The 26,799-nt window shown below is 36.2% G+C and overlaps 1 protein-coding gene across 1 annotated transcript in view; it reads right to left on the bottom strand.

Annotated features, from left to right (window-relative positions):
• DTWD2 (DTW domain containing 2) overlaps window positions 1–26,799 on the bottom strand; it is a 107,748-nt gene that overhangs the window by 8,545 nt on the left and 72,404 nt on the right. Inside the window, exon 6 of the mRNA XM_061423001.1 lies at window positions 1–26,799. This exon is cut by the window's left edge and continues 8,545 nt beyond it. Coding sequence (XP_061278985.1) covers window positions 26,629–26,799 — 171 coding nt within the window. The 3' untranslated portion in view covers window positions 1–26,628.

The raw sequence follows: 26,799 nt of genomic DNA, 5'->3' as shown, positions 1-26,799 counted from the left end.
GGAAGAAATAATTTATTGAGTCTCTAAACTCCATTTCCATATAAAGGCAGGATTTTACATTAGTTAGAATATAAACAATTAATATATTAATAATATATTAGTTATTAATGTAACTAATAATATAAAAATAAAAGAAGTAAAAACAAAGTCAAATTCTAGTTTGTAAATATCTATACTGATGATGGCTGACCAACAACTGCTTTATATATAAAAGAGAGAGCAGGAACTTAAAACTTGGTATTAGAAAATGTGTTAGGTGGAAGCTCAAGAACAGCCCTCCACACAGCCACACACTATGAAGATCCATCCCAGAATAGATGGTGCCTCCCTTAACCTCAACAGTTGATATTTACAGAGGAGCCTCCCTCTCACTCCAGATAAGGAATGACAGACCAGGCAACAAAATTAGTGAAGGTCAATAGAAATAGAGTCAGCAGTTAATCGATTGCAGAAGGAAAGCTTCACTGAAAGGAGCCAGACCCCTGTTTTCTCAGGATAATCAAATGCCTGACTCATGTAGATAGACTCATAAAATTGACTTTTTTTTTTTTTTCCTCTCAGTCTAATTGACTGATGCCTGGGTATCACATAAACCTTGGGTGTCCTCAAGATAAGACTTAATACTCTACTACTAAAGCCAGACATCTAATTACTTTCATTCCACATGAAAGATAGCCCAGTGGAATGGATGGATGTCTCCCATCAAGACAAGGCCTTTCTTTCAAACTGTCAAGGAGCTGTGCAGAAGCCCTATCGAGGAACACCTTCTGTAAGTCATACTAATCAGATAAACCTTTAGCCACAAATATTAATAGCAAAGATGAAGTTATAACTACAAAATACACTATACACGTTAAGTAGTACTCTGCATTCTGTGTTGCTTACTTAAACTGACCCTAATATAGTGTTTTACAACTTTAGATCTGATTTTTATAAATAATAGATCAGACCTAGGAGAACTTTAAAGCTTTTCTAGCCTAGTAAATCACCAAAAAGCAAAACCTCTCGTACAATAGCTCTGGAAACTTGACATAAATGTGCATGATGAAAGAAAAGAGGTGAAAAACACAGATTATTAAGGTAAAAATAAAATCTTAAAGTAGCAAATTTCATTTTTGAATAGTTCTAATTATAAGAAAATTCTCTCATAAATAGGGCTAACTATGATTCTTAAATTTTCCACCCAATGATATCTTCTAAAAAGCTATGGAAACTAGTATACTTGCTTTTATGTGCATACAAAGCAATACAACCAAGCTTTATTATGTTTTTCTCTTGCAAATTTTTTAGTATTTCTGACTTAAGAAATCCTGTTCAACATCTTAATATTCAAATAGTTTTCAAAAATTTAACTATATATCTTTAAAATTAGTAGTTTCTAATGTGTTTCTTATCCAATACCTTCCAGCAGTAATATTTTGAGCACACCTTCAAATATGTGTGTACAAATTACATGCATGTGTTTCTTTACTCCCAAATTATTAAAACACATACATCAATATGAATTTTTATTAGATAATTTAGAAAAATAAAGAATTCTACTTGACCCATTAAACACAGTATATTACATTCACACATTTATCACTACTTTGTCCCAACCCCACAAAAGTGACAGTAAAAGATTTATTAGAGATAACAGAAAATTGCAATCTTGCAAGTAATGGGGGCAGGAGCAGGGGTCTGAGAGAAGTGAAGTGACTAGAAAGCTCAACTCACAATACAGATTTCTCCTAGAAGGACTCAGAAACTAGAGGTACTGTCTAGAAGTTTTGAGGATTCATTGGAAGATCCCATCTCTGTTTTATGCAGCTGAATGAATTCTCTTACCCCTCACCCCAACCTACACATTCTGGCAAAAAACAGTAAGTTTACTTTCTAGAAAGCTTTGCATGGTTGAGTGAGGCACTGTACTGAGAATGATCAAGTTAAATTCTGCATACAGAAAGATGAGACCTCCAGCCCCGCCTTGCGTTTCTCAGCTACTGGCATGCTAGAAGCCACATTTATTCCATCCATGCATGAAACTAAAAATTCCTCTGAGGAAATGGAACTGCTAAGTGAATAGCTACATTATTTGGCTATACCAAAGTGAAAAACCTGCTCATTGCCTTTCTATCCTATTATGAAGCTCCCCAATAGATAACCCTCAATTGTACATACAGAAATTTCATCATTAAGCTTTTTATGTCTCATTTGTTAATATGAACAAAGGGCCAAAGATCATCAGAAACTTGAGGAAGGTCTCTGACATGAAAAACAGAGATCAAAACTAACAGAGGAGAAAAAAAAAAGGCACTCAGAAGAAATACAGCACAGATTAAAACAACAATGGCAAACTATAACTAGAGCTCTACTAGAAGATACTATAACTGTGAAACAAGAATAATGTGTTATTAATATAACCAAAGAATAACACAGAGAAAGAAAGACCTCTTGGAAATAAAAATGTTAGCCAAAAAAAGTTTAATATATGGATTGGGAGATAAGGGTGATAAAATATACCAGAAAGTAGGACTAAAAAGCAGCAATTCTTCAGCACTCAGCCTTCTTTATGGTCCAACCCTCACATCCATATGTGACTACTAGAGAAACCATAGCTTTGATTACAGGGATTTTTGTCAGCAAAGTGATATCTCTGCTTTTTAATATGCTGTCCAGGTTTGTCATAGCTTTTCTTCCAAGTAGCAAGTGTCTTTTAATTTTGTGGCTGCAGTCACCATCTGCAGTGATTTTGGAGCCCAAGAAAATAAAATTTGTCACTGTTTCTACTTTTCCCCCATCTATTTGCCATAAAGTGATGGGATGGGGTGCCAACAACTTAGTTTTTTTAATGTTGAATTTACGCTTTTGAACTGTGGTATTGCAGAAGACCCTTGAAAGTCCTTTGGACAGCAAGAAAATCAAGTCAATCCTAAAGGAAATTAACCCTGACTATTCATTGCAAGGACCAATGCTTAAGCTGAAGCTCCAATACTTTGGTCATCTGATGAGAAGATCTGACTCACTGGAAAAGACCCTGATTCTAGGAAAAACTGAGGGCAAGAGGAGAAGGGGAAGACAGAGGATGAGATGTTGGATGGCATCACTGACTTGATGGATACGAGTTCGAGCAAACTGTGGGAGATAGTGAAGGACAGGGAAGCCTGCATGCTGCAGTTCATGAGGTCACAAAGAGTCAGACATGACTGAACAACAGGACTGCAAAACAGATGGAAAAGAGAGAAATGAAAAAATTAAAATAAATACAGAAGTTCCCATATCTAATTAATAAGAATTCTAGAAAGAGAGAATAGAGAAAAAAGAGGGAACTAAAATAAAAATAATACAAGAATAAAGTTTTCAGAACTGAAGGATATGAGTGCCTAGGTTGAAATTAACCAAGTACTCCACACAATAAAAGAACAAAGATCTACAATCAGACATATAATTGTGAAATTTCAGATCACTGGATGAAAAAGAAACCTTTATAAAAGTTCCCAGAAAACAATAAAGCATCAGGAATCAACATGACATTGAACTTGATGGCAATCTTGGAAACTGGAAGTAGAGGAAATAACGTCTTATGAAGAAAAAAAAATTCTAAACTCCAACACTATCTTCATCAAAATTATCAAACAAGGCATTTCAGACAAGCAAATTCTTGAAAAGTTTATCTCCCACATACCTTCTATCAGGAAGCCATTGGAGAATGGGATCCACCAAAATGAGGAGAAAAGCAATAAAAAAAAACATGCGAATAAAGTAAGAAATCAACAAAGAAAAGAGACAAAGGAATTTCAAGATGGTGAAGGAAAGTCAAAGGACAATAGCTATGCAGTAGATCTAGGAAACAATCAATCTATTACCATAATAATGTAACCACTGATTGTTAAACAAAAATTTTACATAAACATACTGAGGCAATGGCAGTAAGCAAGAGTATGAGTAAGCAGAATACAGAACAAAATCCTCATCTTTCATAACAGAAAACAACAGGTAATGTTTACAATAGAAAAATCAAGAAATAGTAATATGGGTATACTACTTAGAAATATAAACAAGTGGCAAAGAAAATAGCCTCTGGGGAGAAGGAATGAGGGTAGCAATGAGTGTAACTGGGAAACACCATTTTTCTGTTATAAACTTTCAAATGGTTAAGTTTTATTCACTATTTCATTCACAAAGAAAATAAATAAGTTACAAAGGGAAATTAACAATTTTAATATTTTATTCCTGGAAGTGAGAGGATTACAGACACTGAGTATACACATTCCACTCTGCATACTATCACTTTATACAGTAAGACAAATAAGACCTTATTTCAATAACAAGGCTTCCTAGGAGCTCTGCAAATGAGAAGAGGTCACAGGAAAAAAGTAGAATTCCAAGAGAATGCTCCAGCCTATCTTAGATAATCTATGAACATGTCATGTAAAACCAGGAAGCCTATATACCCTGTGTCAGTTCTAGGCATCCAGAAGCTCAGTTCCCTTTACCTACACAATGCAAAGATTCTGGTTCCATACTGGTTGGAAAAACTACCCGAATGAGCACTAGTTAAATGCAAAATCCACAGGCTACTTGGCTCCATGAGTTTCTATTTAGTAGAAAGTGTCATTGGAACCCAGGAATCTGCATTTTTACAATTGTCACAGGTGATTTTATGTCAGATCAGATCAGATCATTCGCTCAGTTGAGTCTGACTCTTTGCGACCCCATGAATCACAGCATGCCAGGCCTCCCTGTCCATCACCAACTCCCGGAGTTCACTGAGACTCACATCCATCGAGTCAGTGATGCCATCCAGCCATCTCATCCTCTGTCATCCCCTTCTCCTCCTGCCCCCAATCCCTCCCAGCATCAGAGTCTTTTCCAATGAGTCAACTCTTTGCATGAGGTGGCCAAAGTACTGGAGTTTCAGCTTTAGCATCATTCCTTCCAAAGAAATTCTAGGGCTGATCTTCAGAATGGACTGGTTGGATCTCCTTGCAGTCCAAGGGACTCTCAAGAGTCTTCTCCAACACCACAGTTCAAAAGCATCAATTCTTCGGTGCTCAGCCTTTTTCACAGTCCAACTCTCCCATCCATACATGACCACTGGAAAAACCATAGCCTTGACTAGACAAACCTTTGTTAGCAAAGTAATGTCTCTGCTTTTGAATATGCTATCTAGGTTGGTCATAACTTTCCTTCCAAGGAGTAAGCGTCTTTTAATTTCATGGCTCCAGTCACCGTCTGTAGTGATTTTGGAGCCCAGAAAAATAAAGTCTGACACTGTTTTCACTGTTTCTCCATCTATTTCCCATGAAGTGATGGGACCAGATGCCATGATCTTCGTTTTCTGAATGTTGAGCTTTAAGCCAACTTTTTCACTCTCTTCTTTCACTTTCATTAAGAGGCTTTTGAGTTCCTCTTCACTTTCTGCCATAAGGGTGGTGTCATCTGCATATCTGAGGTTATTGATATTTCTCCTGGCAATCTTGATTCCAGTTTGTGTTTCTTCCAGTCCAGCGTTTCTCATGATGTACTCTGCATATAAGTTAAATAAACAGGGTGACAGTATACAGCCTTGACGAACTCCTTTTCCTATTTGGAACCAGTCTGTTGTTCCATGTCCAGTTCTAACTGTTGCTTCCTGACCTGCATACAAATTTCTCAAGAGGCAGGTCAGGTGGTCTGGTATTCCCATCTCTTTCAGAATTTTCCACAGTTTATTGTGATCCACACAGCCAAAGGCTTTGGCATAGTCAATAAAGCAGAAATAGATGTTTTTCTGGAACTCTCTTGCTTTTTCTATGATCCAGAGGATGTTGGCAATTTGATCTCTGGTTCCTCTGCCTTTTCTAAAACCATCACTGATGCCCAGATCTTGAGAAGAACATCATGGTGTTCTTCCTGAATTCCATGCTTTAAGTCAGGGATTGGCCAACTTCAGTAAGGGACCAGACAGTTAATATTTTAGGCTTAACCAACCATTCAGTCTCTACAGCAAGTATTCATTCCCACTGATGTGTGATAGCAGCCACAGATAATATGTAAATAAATGAAAGCAGCTATGAGCCAATAAAAATGCAGTTGTGGACACTGAAATTTAGACTTTATACAATTTTGACCTGTTACTAAACATTATTCTTCCTTTGATTTTTTTTTTCAACCATTTAAAATATAAAAGCCATTCTCAATTTCAGAGCCTTTCAAAAACAAGTGGAAGACCTGATTTGGCCCTCAAAGAGTAGTCACCTGACCCCAGCTCCAGGGCACTCCACTAAATGAGCAGTAACACCAAGATAAATCCATGGAAAGAAGGAAGCTCCAAAACCAGAGTTAGAAAAGATCTGCTATTTTACATAAAGTGAAAAAGTGAAAGTGAAAATGAAGTCGCCCTCTACAAATCAGTGAAATTTGTGCTTCCTCCCTTCCACACATAGCCTACTAGAGAGAATGATTTATGACTTCCTGTCACTCCCTGTAGTCTTATCCTATTCTTCTAGAGGTTTCTTTGATGATTATATTAATCTGATTTCACACAAATAAAAATACTAGGTGGGAAAAATGAGCACACAGAGTTATTTCCCCAAAGTCCTTTTTTACTTCTATGATTAGGAACCCCTCCAGAAATCAGGCTTTCAGAAGGACTTCACACTATTTTCTTAGTTTAACCATATGAATTTTTAGGTTATCTAATAAGCAAGTCAGAGTCATGGGTATCCAATAATACGCTTACATTTTAAACTTCTCTGAATTATAAGCTACCATAACACCAAACCAGAATCTTAGCATCTAAATAAATCATTCATCTTCTTGTCATTAACTTAGTATTTACCATGTGACAACACAGGATGCACAAGTTAGTAAGATTATATCATTACACTAGAAGCTAGTGTAGCTTATAGAAACTGGCCCCTAAAAGTGATTATTGGTTTATAACCCTGATGAATTCTGCATCAGCTTATAGGGTTTAGAAGCATTTTTTTGACCAGGACATTAGATAATTTTTCTCTCAGGTTTCAAGCTTCCATTAAGATGATCTGGTACCTGTGAGGTTCTCTGTGTCTTTTTTCCTTTCAAGCACCCACATTTAGATTAATAACCATGTCAATTAAAGATTATCTTTTAAACATTTGAATTAAGGTTCTCCCTTTACTACTAACCAGTCCATTCTAAAGGAGATCAGCCCTCGGTGTTCTTTGGAAGGAATGATGCTAAAGCTGAAACTCCAGTACTCTGGCCAGCTCATGTGAAGAGTTGACTCATTGGAAAAGACTCCAATGCTGGGAGGGATTGGGGGCAGGAGGAGAAGGGGACGAGAGAGGATGAGATGGCTGGATGGCATCACCAACTCAATGGACGTGAGTTTGAGTGAACTCCGGGAGTTGGTGATGGACAGGGAGGCCTGGCGTCCTGCGATTCATGGGGTCGCAAAGAGTCGGACACGACTGTGTGACTGAACTGAACTGAACTGAACTTTACTACTAAAATATACAGACCAGGTGGACATATATTGTATTACACCGTTTACCATTGATGTGTTGTTATTTTATATTGTTTTTTTAACTAACTGAATAAGCTTACATTATATTTTTATATCTTCAAGTTATAAATTGGAGTGCTTTTCAGAAATATAATCATTTAAATTTTTCATAAATAAAATCTTCATATTAAGATTTCAACTTACATATCTTTGATTTCATCATGAAAGGCAACTGATGATTCCAAATGTAGTACAATTTTTTTGGTTTGTTGTGAGCTGAAAATAAAAAGGAAATGGATACTTCCACACAGTGTTTGCAGACTTGGGTCAATACTGAAATAACTGCATGGCCTTGGAAATGAACCATCTACAATCTGCTAACAGCTCTGCCCCACTTGCCTCTTAGATGTCACTTCACATTCAGATCAACAGTTTTCCAAAAGTCAATGCAATTGTGATTTTGCCTCATCTTTCGAGTAATACTTACAGACCTGATCAGTTACTTCACCTTAAAATTTCTTAAAAGACTCAAAAAGTACAAATGTCAGTAGCAGCCAGGAGAACAGATGTATAGAAAAGCAAGCAAAAGAAGGCTTTGGCATTTTAATTCTATAGTCAGTTGCATCTCACAGATGCCCAGAATTGTTCCCAATTCAGTGTTAATTCTTCCCTAAAATTCTTCAATATTACATACTACACGCACACATGGGCATTCTCTCCCTATCTCTCTCTTTCCCTCTCTGCATCCCATTTTTTCTCTGCCTCATTTACTGCTCCACACACACCCTACTCTTGATGCTCTCCAGAAAAGCTAGCCACTTCAACAGTTTTACATTCATTTACCAAATTTAGAATACTTCCTCAGATGCTCATTCTATAACATATGCTTTTAGCACCTTGTCTCAACTTAGGAGGAAAAGCAAGAATGAAATAGTGTCAAGATCTCGCATAAAAGTCTTCAGATTTACCAGAAAGCAACAGAACCATAATCACTTTTGCTTTAGTCTCTGGCATGCATCTTCAATATGCCCTACTCCCCCCAGATACAAACATTCTAGGAAAGTATGGAGAACAGTGGAAGGTGAGCAGTCTCTGAATATGGGGTCGGTTATATCCAGTGCCTAATGAAGTGAGTAAAATCGCTCAGTTGTGTCCAACTCTTTGCAACCCTATGGACTGTAACCCACCAGGCTGTTCTGTCCATGGAATTCTTCACACAAGAATACTGGAGTGGGTTACAATGCCCTTCTCCACGGGATCTTCCCAACCCAGCAGTCAAACCCAGGCTTCCTGTATTCAGGCATATTCTTTACCATTTGAGCTACCCAGGAAGCCCAATGCTTCATAAGACTCCACTAACCTGCTGTCTTATGCTACTGTCACTTATGTTCACGACAAACACTATTCCTTCAAAACAATTTGTGCATCATCCCTATACAATAAAATTTTTACTCAAGTACTCCAGCAATCAAAATTGTGTAAAAGGTTTTAAGTGCAGAGAGCAGCAGCAGCAGGAAATGTCCTCCCTAACCTTGCTTCCACCCCCAAGGAACAAAGATTTTGAATGAGCAATTCAGTTCATATAGAAATACGATTATTCTCTACTAAAAACTTACACTAACACTTTCGGCAAATTGCCAAGTCCAAAGTATAAACTGAAAACATCTTAGAAACAATATTTTTATGACTACTGCTGCTAAGTCACTTCAGTCGTGTCTGACTCTGTGCGACCCCATAGACAGCAGCCCACCAGGCTCCCCCATCCCTGAGATTCTCCAGGCAAAACACTGGAGTGGCTTGCCATTTCCTTCTCCAATGCACGAAAGTGAAAAGTGAAAGTGAAGTCTCTCAGTCAGGTCCGACTCTTAGCGACCCCATGAGCTGCAGCCTACCAGGCTCCTCCGTCCATGGGATTTTCCAGGCAAGAGTACTGGAGTGGGGTGCTGTTAATCTGGCCCATTTTTGTACCTTTAGATTAGACAGACTTGAAAGCAATACATCAGCAGTCACACATTCAGTGAGGTTCTAAAACAAAAGGTTCAGACCCAAATAAACACAGGAGCTAGGCAATAATACAAGTGACTGTGCTCTAGGCCAGGGAAAAATGGACACAGAAGAATGCACGTCCAAAGGGGACAGGCAACACTGACCTCCATCTGTCGCCATGAAGGAACATAGGCTCAAGGAGGCAAACTTTTTCAATTTTTTAAAAGAAAAGAGAAATCTTAAATTTTAAGTGAGATTCCCAATGTGAAATGCTAGCAACTGGCATTTTTTTTTTTTAAATTAAACCATGTGCACGTTGTTAAAAAAAAAAAAAAAAGTTAGTGCTCAGGCCACCAATGTCATATCCACATATCTAAAACAAATTGTTTCATCATAGCCTCTCTACCACGAGGGAGCAATTCTCTTGAGTGAGCCTGTGACAAAACTGATACGAGAAGTACCCCAAATTGATGTCCCACTCACCACCTTCCCTAGGACTAATGACTGGATGCTTTGGTAAGAGGAACACAGGGTCATGATGAGAAGTGGATTAAGGCAACATTTGCTCTCATCTATCAATGGCCACCTTACTGTGTGAGACAGAATGGTGAACAAGGTTGAGAATGCAGAGAGGCTCCACAGAAAGGTGGCTAGCCTCTGTAGAGAGATGATTTAGCAAATACCAAGGGGATGGAACAAGTGTAGATTCTACCGTGTTATACAGCTGTAGCCCTAAGGCTTGGATACCAGCTCCTGATCATGGCAGGGGATGGGCTGATACATCCTCCAATAATTAATTTTTAAAATTCTACATCCCAAGGGCCAGGGCCTTCACTCAGCACTGTTAAAAATATTTCTGTGCTCTGCTTCAGCAGGTGAATGTCAGTGAGAAACCCAATTCTCCTATTGCTTCTCCCCACTATATGTTTTCTTCAACAGATGCTATTACAGGCCTGAGTGTACTTACTGTCCAATCACTCTTTTGAGGCCTTATTTAAATGGACCTCGATGAGGCTTTGAGATTCCCAGGTGACACAGTGGTAAAGAATCTGCCTGTCAATGTAGGAAATGCAACAGACATGGGTTCAATCTCTGAGTAGGGAAGATCTCCTGGAGTAGGAAATGGAAACCCACCCCAGTATTCTTGCCTGGAAAACCCCATGGATAGAGGAACCTGGTGGCTTACGGTCCATAGGGTTGCAAAGAGTAGGATACAACTGAGCACACATGGCAAGATGAGGTTTTAGAGAAAAAGGAAGATCTAGGCTTTCAAGTGAAAAAAGATGAAAAGAGAGTCACTGAGGTTTAAATATGATCAAGTTCAACCCCCCAGGGTTGAAAGTACAATGGGGGTTTAGGCAGGATGGAAATCTAGCCACAAATGCATTTACTAGCAACTCCCCTTCATCAGAACTCTCAGTAATCAGTAACAAAACAGGGTCCAGTGACAGCAAGTAAGCTGCAATTTCACAACCAGAAGCTCCTTTTTTTTGGTTATAGAAAAATACTGTAAGTATGTACTGTGCTCAGTCATTATAAAAAAGAAGACTGACTAAAACAGAAAATACTGCAACATTACAACTTGCAGTTACCTGTTCAAGAACAACAAAAATCTGCTAGTAAAGTCTTGATATCATTCTTGCACATTCTTGTTGCTTCATATCAGGTAACTGGTTATGATACTGATCAAAAAATTGGTTTTTTGAAAGGTATTTTGACCTGCTAAAAGCTCATACAGTTGAAGTTATATTAAGGTAGAGAAGTTTGGGCTCTTTGGAAGTTTTAATAATTCACAGTTATATAAGGAATGGTAAGTTATCTAATTATCTGGAAGACCTATGAAAATGTTGAAAAGCTAAGACTTAGTTCATTAAAATAGATTTAATTATTAAGGAGTCAAATATAGATGAAAGAAAAGATGATTATAAAATAAAATTAACATGAACAAACTTTAGCAATTATTTTGTCACAGACTGAGCAAACACATTAAGATGATTTTGGGGGGCCAAAAACTTAATATAATAAATATTAATCAGTAATTAAACAAATCAGAAGAAATCCATAACACTTAGAAGCCTTAAATGTCTAAATATCTGATGCAAAAGTAATGCAAATATGGACTTTTTCTTTCACATCAACAGACTCCTTCATAAAGAATTTATACTACATGAGAAATCAGGCTTGATGTACAGAAATGGCAAAGTGCCTGCATTTTCTTTTTCACTCAAAAGAAACAATAATTTCTTCACCATATTTTTGCAGTAAAGTTAGGTTGATTTCCACTTTCCTATTTTGAGCTAAAGTATTTGAATAATAAATCAACAATCAAGAGATAACTTTCTTACCTTTAAGAATATGAAAAAATTGACCTGTATTCTGGATGCAATTCAGGAAGATTTCTAAAATATTGTGGAAAATGTGTGTAACATCTTCACCTGACTATTCTGATAGGGACAGTGCTCCTCGGGATGTATATAGGCAGGTATATTTTTAAGAAATCACTTTTAATGATTTTATAAAAATTCTCTACCATGAGTATTTCATAAAGGAATCTTTGTGATCTGGGGAGGGGCTTAATATTCTCAAGACTGATAGCTGTAGGTGCAGCATTTCAGGGGCTTGAACTTCCCGCTTCTCTGAAAGACCTTCATGCCCCCTTCTCTTTCTGCTATCTCTAGTTTATGAGGGTCTTTGTAGATCAGCACACATTTACTTTTTCTTTCTTAATCACATGTGTCTGGCGCTTTTGAAGAGAACACATCCGTTTTTCATGAGGAGCTCTAAAGATACAGTAACGAAAACCCCACATCTAGAAAGGCAACCCTGAAAGAGATCACAGGATGTTAAGGATCCTGGGCAGCAGCATCTCCACAATCCAGAGCACTCTTTCTGCACAGGGAGGATGAGCATGCGTCAGCCTGGTCCAGGCTCCACAGGGTTTTCTCTTTTTGGCGTAACTGCTAATGGAACTGCCAAGTGCCCTTAAGGGCTCTTCTTCTGCTGGGCCTGAGAGTTTCACTTTCTTAACAGTTCACCTCAGGTACAGGTACTCCCTGCACTCTAATGCAGTGACCAACCATAGCTGGCCCATCTCCAGCACTCAGCTGGAGATAATCACAATATGAAGCCAAGGGAGAGTTACTGGGGAGTAGATAGTAAAGCTTTTAGCCAAAAACCTTTAAACAACAATTTAGTTTCTCCTTCAAAAGGTAACATACACATTTTAAAATTTCACATACTGCAGGGACCAATGTTTCTCTTTGCTCTTCCTGACTTTTGAGCAAGTTAGGCAGTTTGAGAGCAGAACACTTGATATTACAGTACAGATTTTATCATTCATTTTCTACTTAAAAGGAGTGGGGCGATTTACCCCCTGACATTATGTTTGAGATGCTGCTACAGAATTTGTCACAAAATTTCTATCAGAATTTTGATATCTGACAGTCAGGAACCCGGCTTACAATAACATCAGGTTAAGTCACTATAAGAATGCAGAGAGGGAGGGAGAGAAAGGGAGAGAATTTTTCTAGACTGCTTTAAATATATGGGCAAAAAAGGTGAAAGAGGAGCAAAAAATTGATGCAAAAACTGTATCTATATCCAACCTAAATGCAAGAACTATATCTAAATTATGCAATTCTGTTTGGCTGATTGCTGGATTCTTAGCAATGCAGAATGAGAACTTTATTTGTGAATTAGGAAACATTTCAGATTTTGATCATTTAAAAATATGTTTTGCAAAAGAAAAGACTAGGAATTGATGAGCTATTTATTACCTTACTTCACTTTCTCTATGCAGTCCTAAGATAATAAATTAAAAGCAGTTCTGTCAGATGTATGATGTCCTTTATGAATAACTATTTTAGGATTCTCCATATATCGCCCTATTTTCTTTTCCATATTATAACAACATATTTGAGGCTCTTTGTTCCATAAGCAAATATCAGAAATGTTTACCTACATGTTTCTTCATAATTTTTTTTGGGCTATGCCTGCTTTTTCATATATATATCTAAATAATTAAAAGATCTCACCATAGCCTTGAAAAATACACGCTTCCTTTGATGCATGTTATGGGTAGTGCTGTACTTAGAGCCAGAAAGTTTTTTCTAGCCTCATCTTTTGTGCAAATCCTGTATTCACATCAAGTAATGTTAGTACAACTTCAGACAACAAGCACTCAATCTCTTTCTGGTTCTATTTTTAAAAGACTGTTTTGACAGCTCTAATTGTGGCATGCAAAAGTATCAGTCAGGTAGCTGAACTTGCATTTCAAAGACTATCCTTCAGGGCTGGATTTATTAAATATTAAATAAGAACATTAAGGAAATCATACATTTTACATGAAATATTTTGGTTTTAACATGATTTCTTCACTGAAATCATTGGTCAGTGCAGTCCCTTGCTACTACCATACCTAAATTATGCACTAGGCAAGGAATTTTCCTGTAGAAATCAGCAAGTCAACTGGAACAACCTCTCTGCAGGAAAGCCCTGTCAACATATATTATAATCCTTTTTCTGATTATATTTTGATAATAAAGTGAAGTAGGTTAAGAAAAGAAAATTAATTTTCTTTATAAGAAACATCTAATGAAGCTTTTATTCATTTCTGACAGGGATTCACCACATGTTGAGAATAACATCCTGCACTCAAGAGGAAAACTCAGATTCCATTCCCCATTCAGAAAGGAAGTAAGTGTGACATGGTTTCTAAAGTAATACATTAAAGAATTAATGACTAGATCACAAGCATTGAAACAACTTTTTAATCAAACAAATACATATAAAATATTACTGTTATATCCTTCCTTATAAAGATCCAGACAGGATTAAAGGATTTACTAAAGACTGCTGATGCCTACCACTGTGACTAAAAGTATTCTGTTTTTTTCTGGTAGACATTTATAACCATAAAAAAAGAATTAACTGGACAGTCAGGCTGTGCAAGTTGGCTTTTTTCCTTTAAGAATAAGACTTTTTTAGGAACAAACATTTATGTGAAAATCTCCTACCACTCTCAACTTTTCCTAACTTCAAAATAAAGGGAAATCCAAATAACTAGATTTTTTAAAACATACAACATTGTACTTAAGACAGTACCTGACAGCTACTAGGTGTTAAATATATATATGCTGGATGAAGGATAAAATAACATGGATTAGAAAATTTAAAAAGTCAAAATCTGCATGGTATATCTCTTTCCAACCTTTTACCTTTAACCTTGTCTTGACTTTTAAAATGTTTGGAGCATCTTATGGAATGTATACAGTTGGGTCTTATTCTACTAATCATCAGAGAAATGAAAATCAAAACCATAATTATGCAGCCACTATGGAGAACAGTATGGAAGTTCCTTAAAAAATTAAAAACAGAGTTAACATATGATCCTGCAATCCCACCCCTGGGCATATATCCAGAGAAAACTATAATTCAAAAAGATACATGCACCCCAATGTTCACTGCATCACTATTTACAATAGCCAAGACATGGAAGGAATTTAAATGTCCACTGACAGATGAATGGTTATAGAAGTGGGGTGTGTGTGTGTGTATGCACGCGTGTATAATGGAATTATTACTCAGCCATTAAAAAAGAACAAAATAACACCATTTGTAGCAACATGGATGGACTTAAGAGTTTATCATGCTAAGTGAAGTCAGAGAAAAACAAGTATCATGACATCGCTTATATGTGGAATAAAAAATACAAATGAACTTATTTATAAAGCAGAAACAGACTCACAGACACAGAAAACAAACTTATGGTTACCAAAGTGGAAAGAGGAGGAGGGGCAATTTATCCCGTCTAATTTAGAAGGCTGGAATTAATGTATGTACACTACTATATATAAAACAGATCACCAACAAAGACCTACTGTATAGCACAGGGGAATATATTCAATATTCTGTAGTAACCTATAATGGAAAAGAATCTGAAAAAGAATATATATATATATACATATACACACACAGATACATATATGTACACACAGATACATATATATAATTGAATCACTGTGTGGTACACCTGAAATTAATATGTTAGTGTTAGTCACTCAGTCGTGTCCAACTCTTTGCAACGCCATGTAGCCTGCCAGGCTCCTCTGACCATGGAATTATCCAGGCAAGAATACTGCAGAATGTAACTGTAAACTAACTATACTTCAATAAAGAAATAAAAAAGTTTAAAACTACAATGAGTTATCATCTCATACCTGTTAAAAGAGAACAAAAGAAAACAAAACACATCAAGAACACAAGAGAGAACAAAAATGTTGAGAAAAGGGAACCCCTAAACACTGCAGGTAGAAATGTAAAAATGGTACATCCACTACGGAAAACAATATGATAGTTCCTCAAAAAATAAAAAAATAGAGCCACCATATGGTTCATCAATCCCACTTCTGGGTATACATATGAAGGAATTAAAATCAGAATCTTTAAGACAAACCTGCATCCTCATATTACAGCATTTTTCACAATAGCCAAAACACGAACACAATCTAATGTACTTCATTGGGTCAACAGATTAAGAGAAAATATTACACACACACACACACACACACACACAGATATTATTCAGTCATAAAAAGGAAGTAAATCCTGCCATGTGCAACAACATGGATGTACAGTGGAGGGCACTATGCTAAGTAAAATAAAGAAAGACAAATACTAAATGATATCACTTATATGTGAAATGTTAAAAAAAAAATGCTAATTTCATTGGAAAAGAAAATAGAATGGTAGTTACCAGGGGCTGGGGTAGGGGGGATTAGGGTGATACAGGGCAATGGGCACAAATTTTCAGTTACAGGAAGAATAAGTTCTGAGGATCTAATACACAGCATGGGGACTATACTTAATAATATGTGTATATTTGAAAGTTGCTATGAAAGTAAATCTTGAAAGTTCTCACAGCAAGCAAAAAAAAATTGCAATTCTGTATGGTTATGGATATTAACTAGACTTATTGAGATGATCATTTTGCAGTATACAAAAATATCAAGTTACTTTGTGTATTAGATCCTAAGCATTCTCACCAGATACACAAAAGAGTTGCCAGTGTCAACTACGTGAGGTGATGGATGTGTTAATTATCTTGATCTTGGTAATCATTTTATAATGCATATGTATATCAAATCATCACATTATATAAATACATACAATCATATTTTCCAATTATTCCTTTGTAACAATATAAAAACATTCTTGGGATTTAAAGATTTACTGAGTGTTCTGACCTCAGGATGAGTCCCATCATACTTTACATGTCCAGTCATTTCAATAAGAAATGCAAACTTCCAAGATTATCTGTCATCCTACAGACTCACCACTAGACTTCTCTAAAAATCCGTTTCCTACTCTTCCTATCCTTACAAACTGTGATACTGTGATTTTTAACAAGAAATATGTATTTCATCTTCTTTCTCATTTCTGACAGAGCTCCTAAAATCTTTGGAATTTCCTAAGTGATAAAAGCAATAAAGGGGTCCTAACGTTTATAACAAACCCCTTTCAACCAACCCTGAGTTTATGTTAACAAGGTGACTTTTAAGCACTTAATGATGGGGGCCTGCTGCCAGGAGTACCAGCCACAGGATTGGAGGGTTGAAACTTTCAGTACCCACATGTTACTACAGGATTATTCACAACAGCCAAAATATGGAAGTGAACTAAGTGTCCTTCAATGGATAAATAAAATGTAGTATGTGTGTGCATGTGTGTGTTTAATGATTTTAAAAAAGGAAATTCTGCCATTTTCAACAACATGGATGATTCTGGAGGTTATAACTCTAAGTAAAATAAGCCATAATTAGAAAGACCATGAAGAGGAGAGTGGTTGAGGGTGAATCAATCTCCAATGGTCATTGATTTAATCAAACATACTTATATAACAAAGCTTCTGTAAAAATCCAAAAAGGAAAGTGTTTAGAGAGCTTCCAGGTTGGTGAAAATATGGAGATTCAGGGAGAGTGATGAGCCTAGAGAGGGCATGGAAGCTCCAGGCCCCATCCTATATACCTTGTCCTATGTAATTCTTCCATCTGGCTCTTCTTGAGTTACATCCTTCAATAATAAAGTGCCAATCTCGTAAGTAAAATGTTTCTCCAAGTTCTGTGGGCCACTGCAGCAAACTAATCCAACCCAAGGCAAGGACTGTTGGACCTTTCAGTCTACAGCCAGCTGGTCAGAAGGCACAGGTGACAACCTGGACCTGAGGCAGGGGAGTGACTTGGGAGGTTGAGACTGTAGTCTGTGGAATCCACCGCTGTCTCTCAGGTGCCAGGAGCAGGAGCTCCGCCCGTGGCAAAGGTCATGAGGAAGGAGGCTCGGCATACGCAAAGGCGGGATCGAGCCCCAGGAGTCCCCCTGAAAATTCTCGAGCATCTACCCCCAAAACCAGAGTCTGCCTACTTTCTGCTTTGTGCTCTCACCTACACCTCTGACTTTACGGGGGCCCTACTACCTCTCTCTGAAAAAAAAAAAAAAAAAAAGTTAACTTACAGCTCCAGGTAATAAAGTTCCTGGGTGTGATAGTGTTTCAACCTACAAACTCTTTTGGAAGTCCTCTAGCCTGCCTGAATAGGTTTTTCCGACCACATGTGATTGCTCAGAGCCTCCCAACTGTGAGAGGCATGAGACGTTCTAAACTGTCTAAATACAGATTCCTTTGGGCAGTTAAAAGATTGATGAGAAATTGTGTTGGTGAAGGGTTTTTCACTTTTTGGGCCAATGTTTGCTGCTAAGTTTCCATATCCCCTACCTGCTGTGTCCCTGGCAGTGTATTGATTAATATAATTGGTGTAGGTAGTAGCTTTAATGTTTGTAACCTTGGACCCTTGAGTTAATTCTTTTTCTTGTTATAGCCCATCACACCTTTGCCCTATAGGAATGCAACTTTATCTAATGCTTTTGGAGGGTGGCGCCTGACTAATCACCTTTAGAGAAAAATAAGTTTTCTGAAGAAAGGGTCTTAAAATGTTAACAGGCCTCTGGGCCAGAAGATGATGCAAATCACCTAAACTTTTGCATATGATAAGTTTGCAGGAAGAAAGCCTGGCTTACTGCATGACCCTATCCCTTCCCCCATTATCCTCTATGCACAACTTAAGGTATAAAAACTACTTTGGAAAATAAAGTGCGGGCCTTGTTCACCGAAGCTTGGTTTCCCCATGTCGTTCTTTCTCTCACCTTCTGGATGAATTATTCAGCCTCTTTTCTCCACTGAATTTCCTCACTGAGCTATCCTTATTTCAGCCTCTTTTCTCCACTGTATTTCCTCACTGAGCTATCCTTATTTAACCACTCTTTATATCCTTAATTAACATTTAATTAAGCAATTGTTTCCTGATCCTCGCCGACGCCGTCCCTGCTTCAAATTCCCTGGATCCACCCGGGCTGGACCCCGGCACTCAGGAGTATCAGAACTGAGTTAAATTTGTGGAACACTAGGTCAGTGTCCTCAGAAACTGATTTAATTCCTTGGTAGTATGGGAAAAATATACACAATGAACAAATCTTTCCACTGCACCTTTTAGAATTCATGGTCAGTGATCAATAGGGTGACTATGTAATACCATTTGAACATTCCTATATCACTTTTGCCTAGAAAATTCCATGGACGGAGGAGCATGGTAGGCTGCAGTCCATGGGGTCGCTAGAGTCGGACACGACTGAGCAACTTCACTTTCACTTTTCACTTTCATGCATTGGAGAAGGAAATGGCAACCCACTCCAGTGTTCTTGCCTGGAGAATCCCAGGGACGGGGAAGCCTGGTGGGCTGCCGTCTATGGGGTCGCACAGAGTCAGACACGACTGAAGCAACTTAGCAGCAGCAGCAGCAGCATATCACTTTACTGTTTGTACGGTGTCACACACAATAGATAAAATTTCCCTCATTTATATAATACATTAGATGCCCAACCTAATTACCAGTAAGCTCTCCTATCCTTGAATGTTTCCCTCACCATAAGTGCAACTGGCTGCTCCCTTAGGACGCTGCTTCTGTGGTCCTCTCAAGTGGAAGCTGCTTTTCCTCTCACATCCCTGGTACCTCAAACCCTGGAGACAGAGTAGTTCTCCTTGATGGCCCTTGTCACTTTCCATCAAACTCACTTGTTCTTTCCTCTTTCTTCACTAAAAACTTATAGCACCTTTGAAAGGCATTACCAGACTATCACCCCTTTCCCTCCTTGTTGACATTACCTATTAACCTCCAGTCACTTCCCCTCACTCATTCATGAATTCAGCAGCTACTTTCCACCACTACTCCTGTTATTCTTGGGGACTTCCAGACCCCAAAACTTGACCATCCAATTCCACAGCTTCTTGACTCTTTACTTGATGGCTTCCCAGGTGGCACTAGTGGTAAAGAACCCACCTGCCAATGCAGGAGACATAAGAGACATGGGTTCGATCCCTGGGTGGGGAAGACCCCCTGCAGAAGGAAACGGCAACCCAGTACCCTTGCCTGGAGAATCTCATGGATAGAGGAGCCTGGTGGGCTATAGCCCATAGGGTCACAGAGTCAGACACAACCGAAAAGGCTTTGCACACAGATGGTCTAGATGTCCTTCTCTCCTCATCCATCCCAGAGTCTGCGGTCTAGTTTATAACACAGTACCCCCAACTCCCTTACCCTCTCTCCTTCTCGTGGGCTCATCTAACAACACCTCAATCCAATCATCTGCTTCCTCTAGGACTAGGCAGCACAGCAGAACACAGAGTACACACATACACAACTCACATACACAGATCTACTTCAAATGTATACTCATGTATCTGAAAGGGCTACACAACAATGCCAAATGGTCCTACTCCTTGCCCCAGTAAACCCGCTCTCGATAAATACCTCATTCTCTCTCTCCATAAACATATCTCAATAGCCTTCTTCATACTTGGTTAATAACTTTACCACTTTCTTCACTGAAAAAATATAATCAGATTCAAAAATCTGTCATTTTTTTTCTTCAGCAAGTCTACCAATCTACCCAGACAGCTATCCTTAATATCGCATATCTCTTAAAAAAAAAATTCCTGTCCTTTGATCCCTCTGAATGATTATTTCCCTGAAAAATTCCTTAAGATTATTTATGTGCTGTATCCTTCTCATCATTTAGCAAAAAAACAGAGAAGTCACCTTGTCCAGCAAGGCCTTTACCAACTGCTCTCCTGAACTGTCATACTCTACTTCTGGACTCTCTTCTGTAACAGCTATCAATACCTGAAATTATTTTATTACATCTGTTTCCAACCACCAAACTTCAGCTTCTTGGACACAAGGATTCTATCTTCAAGCATCACTATATTCTTTAGTACTTAAAATAGTGCCTGATACATACTAAGTGCTACATAAAAATATTTACTAAATAAATGGTTTATTGGACTAATTACTGAGAAACACTACGTAGACTAAGATTTATCTACTAACAGACATAAAAGACAGACCGTAAGACACTCTTACTATATACTGACCTTGAATTTTTATAAATACTAAAGCCTATTTCACTACTAAAGCACCACAGCCAACTATCCAAAATAATGGTAGATGCATGGAGAGATATATTGCCTAACATTTTGTTCTTTGATGCAAAATACTAGGAATGATTCATATATTAATATTTCAAATTAATCATTCAAGATATTTTAATAATAATGTTGATAAACACCATAAAAATAAAACATAACAATTTTAATTTTGAAATAATTCAAATAACTTATCAACAAAAATTAGTAGAAGCATTAAGTCATTAGTCATGTAATGATTTCTTTTAAAATGGAAATTAATTTTATTAATCTACTGAATATTAGATATTACGAATTACAAATGTTAAGTTCTAAATAAAAACTATTATTATACTCTGTAAGAATAAACATTAATAAACATTAAGCTAAAATGAAGACCAATACTCTGAAAAGTAATGAAATCAATTAGCACAAATTAAAAAATCAAAAAGTAACATCATAATCCAATTTTCCCACTTTAACTTACTGAATGAACCCTTTATAAATTAAAGAAATAGCCAATTTGTTAATATATTTTGCCTGAAAGATACTGTTTCTACTCATTTTTATTTTTACTTTATTCACTAAATATTTTTCTTTTATAAAAGACTACCCATCATGGGTGAAAGTATCTGTCATTGTCTGCCCCACAGAATTTGAATTTGCAAAAATTCTAAGAGTTACTAAACAATACTATTAATTGTATGTTAAAATACTGGTTTCATTTCAATTGCAGATAATCCAGAGATGTGAAAAGGCAAGCTTACATTTTAGATTCAAAATCATGGTTTTTCATGTATATTTTTAACTGCTTCTTCATTGATTATATTAAGAAAGATGCAATTTTATAAATAAAATTATTTAATAAAGCTTTAAAAATATGCATTTATAAAATCTGATATTTTTCACATTGTAAGTTATTGCCTTTTTCATATCAATTATGTTTCCCATAAAATTAAATATATGCAAAAAATGTAATAAGAGATTTTTCACCTTGCAAATAACATATCTGGAGACAGAAATGGATAACTACTTTTAGCATACAAAATTAATGAAGAGTTCATCTGTGATGAAAATAATACTGAGGCATATGTACTTTTAAAAATGTCTAAATTCCTCAGTATATTCTTAAGTAACAGTAAATTATAATCTCTTATTCAAAGAATATCTATTTCAGTGTTTTTAATCCCTTACACTATAAAATTTCTTTAAAAATAATTCTTATGTTGTTAGTTCAAGTGAACAATTATTAAAGATTAATAAACAATTATTTGTTTCTCTAATATGCTTTTTTAATAAACTAAGGAAGCCAAGTCATCAGCATAGAGTAAGTTAAGGAGTACTGATTTCCTGCACAAATTTTAATCTATTATAATCTACTAAAACTGCTAAAGGAATTAAGAGGCAGTGGCTTATCCTATGCTACAAACAATTAGATTCAAAGTTTCACACATCTAAAACACATTATTACCAAAAAAAAAAAAAAAAAAAGCACAGTATTACTAATCTATAAAAACATCCAATTATCTATAAAAATTTATTAAAAACTCCTATCTATTTTTAAGGAATAACTCTATATAGTAAAAATCCAGTTATATAAAACTTTTAAGTTTACTAAGTCAAAACTAATGTTTTACTTAGAGAATCAATAACATTTACTTCTACACCAATGAAGTTGTATCCATGATCAACAATTTACCTTTCTGAAATTCAACATCATTCAATGGAAAGGATTCTCTATTAACATGATCACATTTTTAAACAGCCAGTTTAGTGCATTAAATGGGGATATGTGATGAGGAAAAGGATATGTGATGAAGAAAGCCATATGAAAGTGCTCTTCTACATAATTCACTAACAACGGTGGTGGTGAAGAGCTTCCTCCTTCCAAAATCTTAGGGAAAAGACCCTAATATTGTAATGGTTACAGCTAAGGAAAGCTGGTTTGGAGTCTTAAAGTGGGGGGACATAATTTTTCTTAATAAAATTCTCATGTTCCATATAATACATTTTATAACCTAAGCTACAGAAAGCTGCTAAGCACTGTGACTTGTTTTGTATACCGTAGTCCTCAATACTTTATGTACATAAAATTTTCACAATACACAGCGATTTTTTAACCCACCACAAACAGGCTGATGAAACACACAGTCACCTTTATATAAGTGACTCTCTGAGTTAACTGCTGCTAAGTCGCTTCGGTCATGTCCGACTCCGTGCAACCCCACAGACGGCAGCCCACCAGGCTCCCCCAAACCTGGGATTCTCCAGGCAAGAACACTGGAGTGGGTTGCTATTTCCTTCTCCAACGCATGAAAGTGAAAAGTGAAAGCGAAGTCGTTCAGTCGTGTCCGACTCTTCGCAACCCCATGGACTGCAGCCTACCAGGCTCCTTAGTCCATGGGATTTTCCAGGCAAGAGTACTGGAGTGGGGTGCCTTTGCCTTCTCCAGAGTTAACCACATGGCTTAAATAACAATTCAGAAAATAATCTACCCTACATCAAAGTGTAGAGTCTACATGTAAAGTCTTCTATCAGCTACAAATCCACAAAATCTGGAACTAGTCCAGGCAACTCAACCAAATACAAAGCATCTGAAGTTAAAAGTCAACTAATATAATAAAAAAAAGTAACAACTTTTAAAAGTCAGATTGTTAAATTCTCACATAATACTACACATTTTGAAAATTTTTAGTAACTAAAAATATTAATAATGATAGTTTTTTAAATGTATTTAAAACTGCTTAATGAGAGTAAGTGACTTTAAAAAGCTCTGTATGCTAGAAAAATTAAATATGTGTGTGTGTGAGTATAAAGCTTACTTTTAAATCTAATGTTTAGTTTTTCTTTACAACTCCAAACTATATACAGGAAACTCTAGTAGTAAAGAAAAAACCAGAACTCCCTCTTCTTGCCTAAATGTGTATATAACTGGAGTAAATGTGAGTTAGAAATTCTTATTCTATATACATATACATCTCTTATTCTATATAAAAATCCCCATAAATATTTTCCCAAGAGGACAGGAAAATTTATTTTCTTAAATTGAAAGCTTTTGCCCACTAAAAATATTTAAATTTGTTCTCAAAATTATAGTAGTCTTACATTCTACAGTTATTTCCATGTGAAAACTTCAATATCAGTAGGGTATCACAGTCAACAAATCTGTTCAATGAATACTGAGAAATCTAAAATTATTCAGATTGCATAAAAATGAAAATGTTTGCTATTTCAAAATGGCACGCACCTGGTTAAAAATTACAGCTCTATCCAAGACAATCTACAGATTCTGTGCTTTATCTATCAAAATTCCAGTGGCATTTTTACAGAAATAGAACAAATAATCCTAAAATGTGTATGAAACCAAAACAGACTCTAAATAGTCAAAGCAATCTTCAGAAAGAAAACAAAGCTAGAGGTATCATGCTCCTTGATTTCAAAATACATTATAAAGCTATAGTAGTCAAAAAAGTACAATACAGGCACAAAACAAATGAAACAAAATAGAGAACCCAGAAATAAACCCACACTTACATGGTCAATTAGTCTACCATAAAGGATGGAAATTTTCTTCAATAAATGCTGTTGGGAAAACTAAACAGCCACATACAGTCACATGCAAAAGAAAGGAAACAGAACCACTATCTCACACTATACACAAAGATCAACTCAAAATGTATTATGACCTAAAATGTAAGACCAGAAATCATAAAACTCCTAGAAGAAAACATAAGCAATAAGCTCTATGACATAGGGATTGGCAATGATTTTTTTAAATCTGACACCAAAAGCAAAGGCAGGCAATAAAAGCAAAAAATAAACAAGTAGGACTACATTAAACTGAATAACTTTTACACAGCAAAGGAAATCATCAACAAAATGAAAAAGCAACCTACTTAAACAGGGAAAAATATCTGCAAGTCACATACTAATAATGGATTAATACCTAAAATATATAAATAATTAATAAAATTAAATATTAAAAAATCCAATTTAAAAATGGGCATATGATCTGAACAGACATTTTTTCAAAGAAGACATATAGATGGCCAACAGGTACATGAGAAGATGCTCAACATCACAAAATAATTAGGGAAATGCGAATAAAAACCACGAAGAGCTACCACTTCACACCTGTTAGAATGGCCATATCACCAAAAAGACAATAAATAATAAATGCTAGTAAGGATGTAGAGAAAAGGGAACCCTTGTGCACTATTGGTGGGAATAAAAATTGATGCAGCCACTATGGAAAACAGTATGGAGGCTCCTCAAAAAATTGAAAACAGAATTACCATATGACCCAGTGACCCCACTTCTGGGTATTTATCCAAAGAAAACACTAACTTGAAAAGATATATGCACCTCCATGTTCATTACAGCATTATATACAATAGCCGAGACAAGGCAACAATCTAAGCATCCATCAGTGGGTGAAGAAAATGTGATACAAACACATGTGTGCATGTGTGTGTGTTTGTCTATGTGTGTATGTGTGTGTGTGTGTGTGTATATATATACGTAGGTATACATACATATATATATATATATTAATATGTGTAGATCTATAAAGGAATAGTATTTATTCATAAAAAATTATGAAATCTTGCCATCTCCAAAAACATGGATGGACTTCTGGGTATTATGCAAAGTGAAGTAAGAAAAAGAAATGATATCACTTATATATGGAACCCGGGGAGGGGGGAAGCTTATATAAAGACAAGCTCTATGATAAACAGAACATGACTGGTGTTTTCCAGAGGCAGAAGTACAAGTGAGGGTGGAATGAAATGACTGAAGAAGGTCAAAAAGGCCCATTTTTTAAGTCATGGGGATATAATATATAGCATGGCAACTATACTTAGTAATACTATATTGTATAGTTTAAAGTTGCTAATGGAGTAAATCTTAAAACTTCTCATCACAAGAAAAAAATTTGTTGTAACTATGCATGGTGACAGATGTTAACCAGATCACTACACTGTAGTGATCATTTTGCAATGTATAGAAATACCAAATCATTACTGTATATAAATACCAATAATAATATATATTATTATATACATAATAATATAATGTTATATATCAAATGTACTTTTTCTAATCATACTTTAATTTTTAAAATTAGGGCAATTAATAGCACACTTAAATCACATTAGCTGAATTCAAGTTTAGTTCCTAAATACTTATTTATGAAATAAAATTTCAACCTAAATTACTTGATTATCATTTTCTTTTGCTACTTATTTCAAGCTATAAAGCTCATGTACAAGACTGTAACTTGCTATAGGTATCCTCTACTGTAGGTCTTTACGTAATTAAACACCCATAGAAACAATACTGAACCAATCAGGCATACCATTTTCCTTTCATTCCATTTTATAAATAAGAACTTCTAACCCAGCTAAACTAACTAATCACATTTCAAATTACTGATTCGGAAAAAAAAAAAAAAATTAGAGGTACATTTTTAAAACAATATAGAATGAAATAAATCCTGCTTTCCATTGAGTAAGTGAAATTTGTTTTTATGGCTATTTGGATTACTCTCTTCTTCTAGGTAAGTTTAGTATGTAACTCTTAATTCTTTAGACAAAAACCCATAGACTTAAAATGTATAAAAAAGTTAACCTGGTATTGTCAGCTGCAGATTATCATAACTAGCACCATAAGAACAATTGTACTAAATTTTAACGCTGTTCATTAATAGTTCCATTTTCCTGAGTTTGCGTTTGTTCTTTGGCATTGGCTTAGGATATAATCCATTTTTCAGAAGATGTTCCTTGCTGAGGCGAATTTGAGCACCATGCTGAAGCTGGAAAGAGCATAAAGCCTGAAGAGGGCGAAGCAAAGT

Source organism: Bos javanicus, chromosome 7 (assembly GCF_032452875.1).
Source record: "Bos javanicus breed banteng chromosome 7, ARS-OSU_banteng_1.0, whole genome shotgun sequence".
In the NCBI taxonomy this organism is placed as follows: domain Eukaryota; kingdom Metazoa; phylum Chordata; class Mammalia; order Artiodactyla; family Bovidae; genus Bos; species Bos javanicus.
The sequence above is the reverse complement of the archived record's forward strand: the minus strand, read 5'-3'. Positions and strand labels throughout refer to the sequence as shown.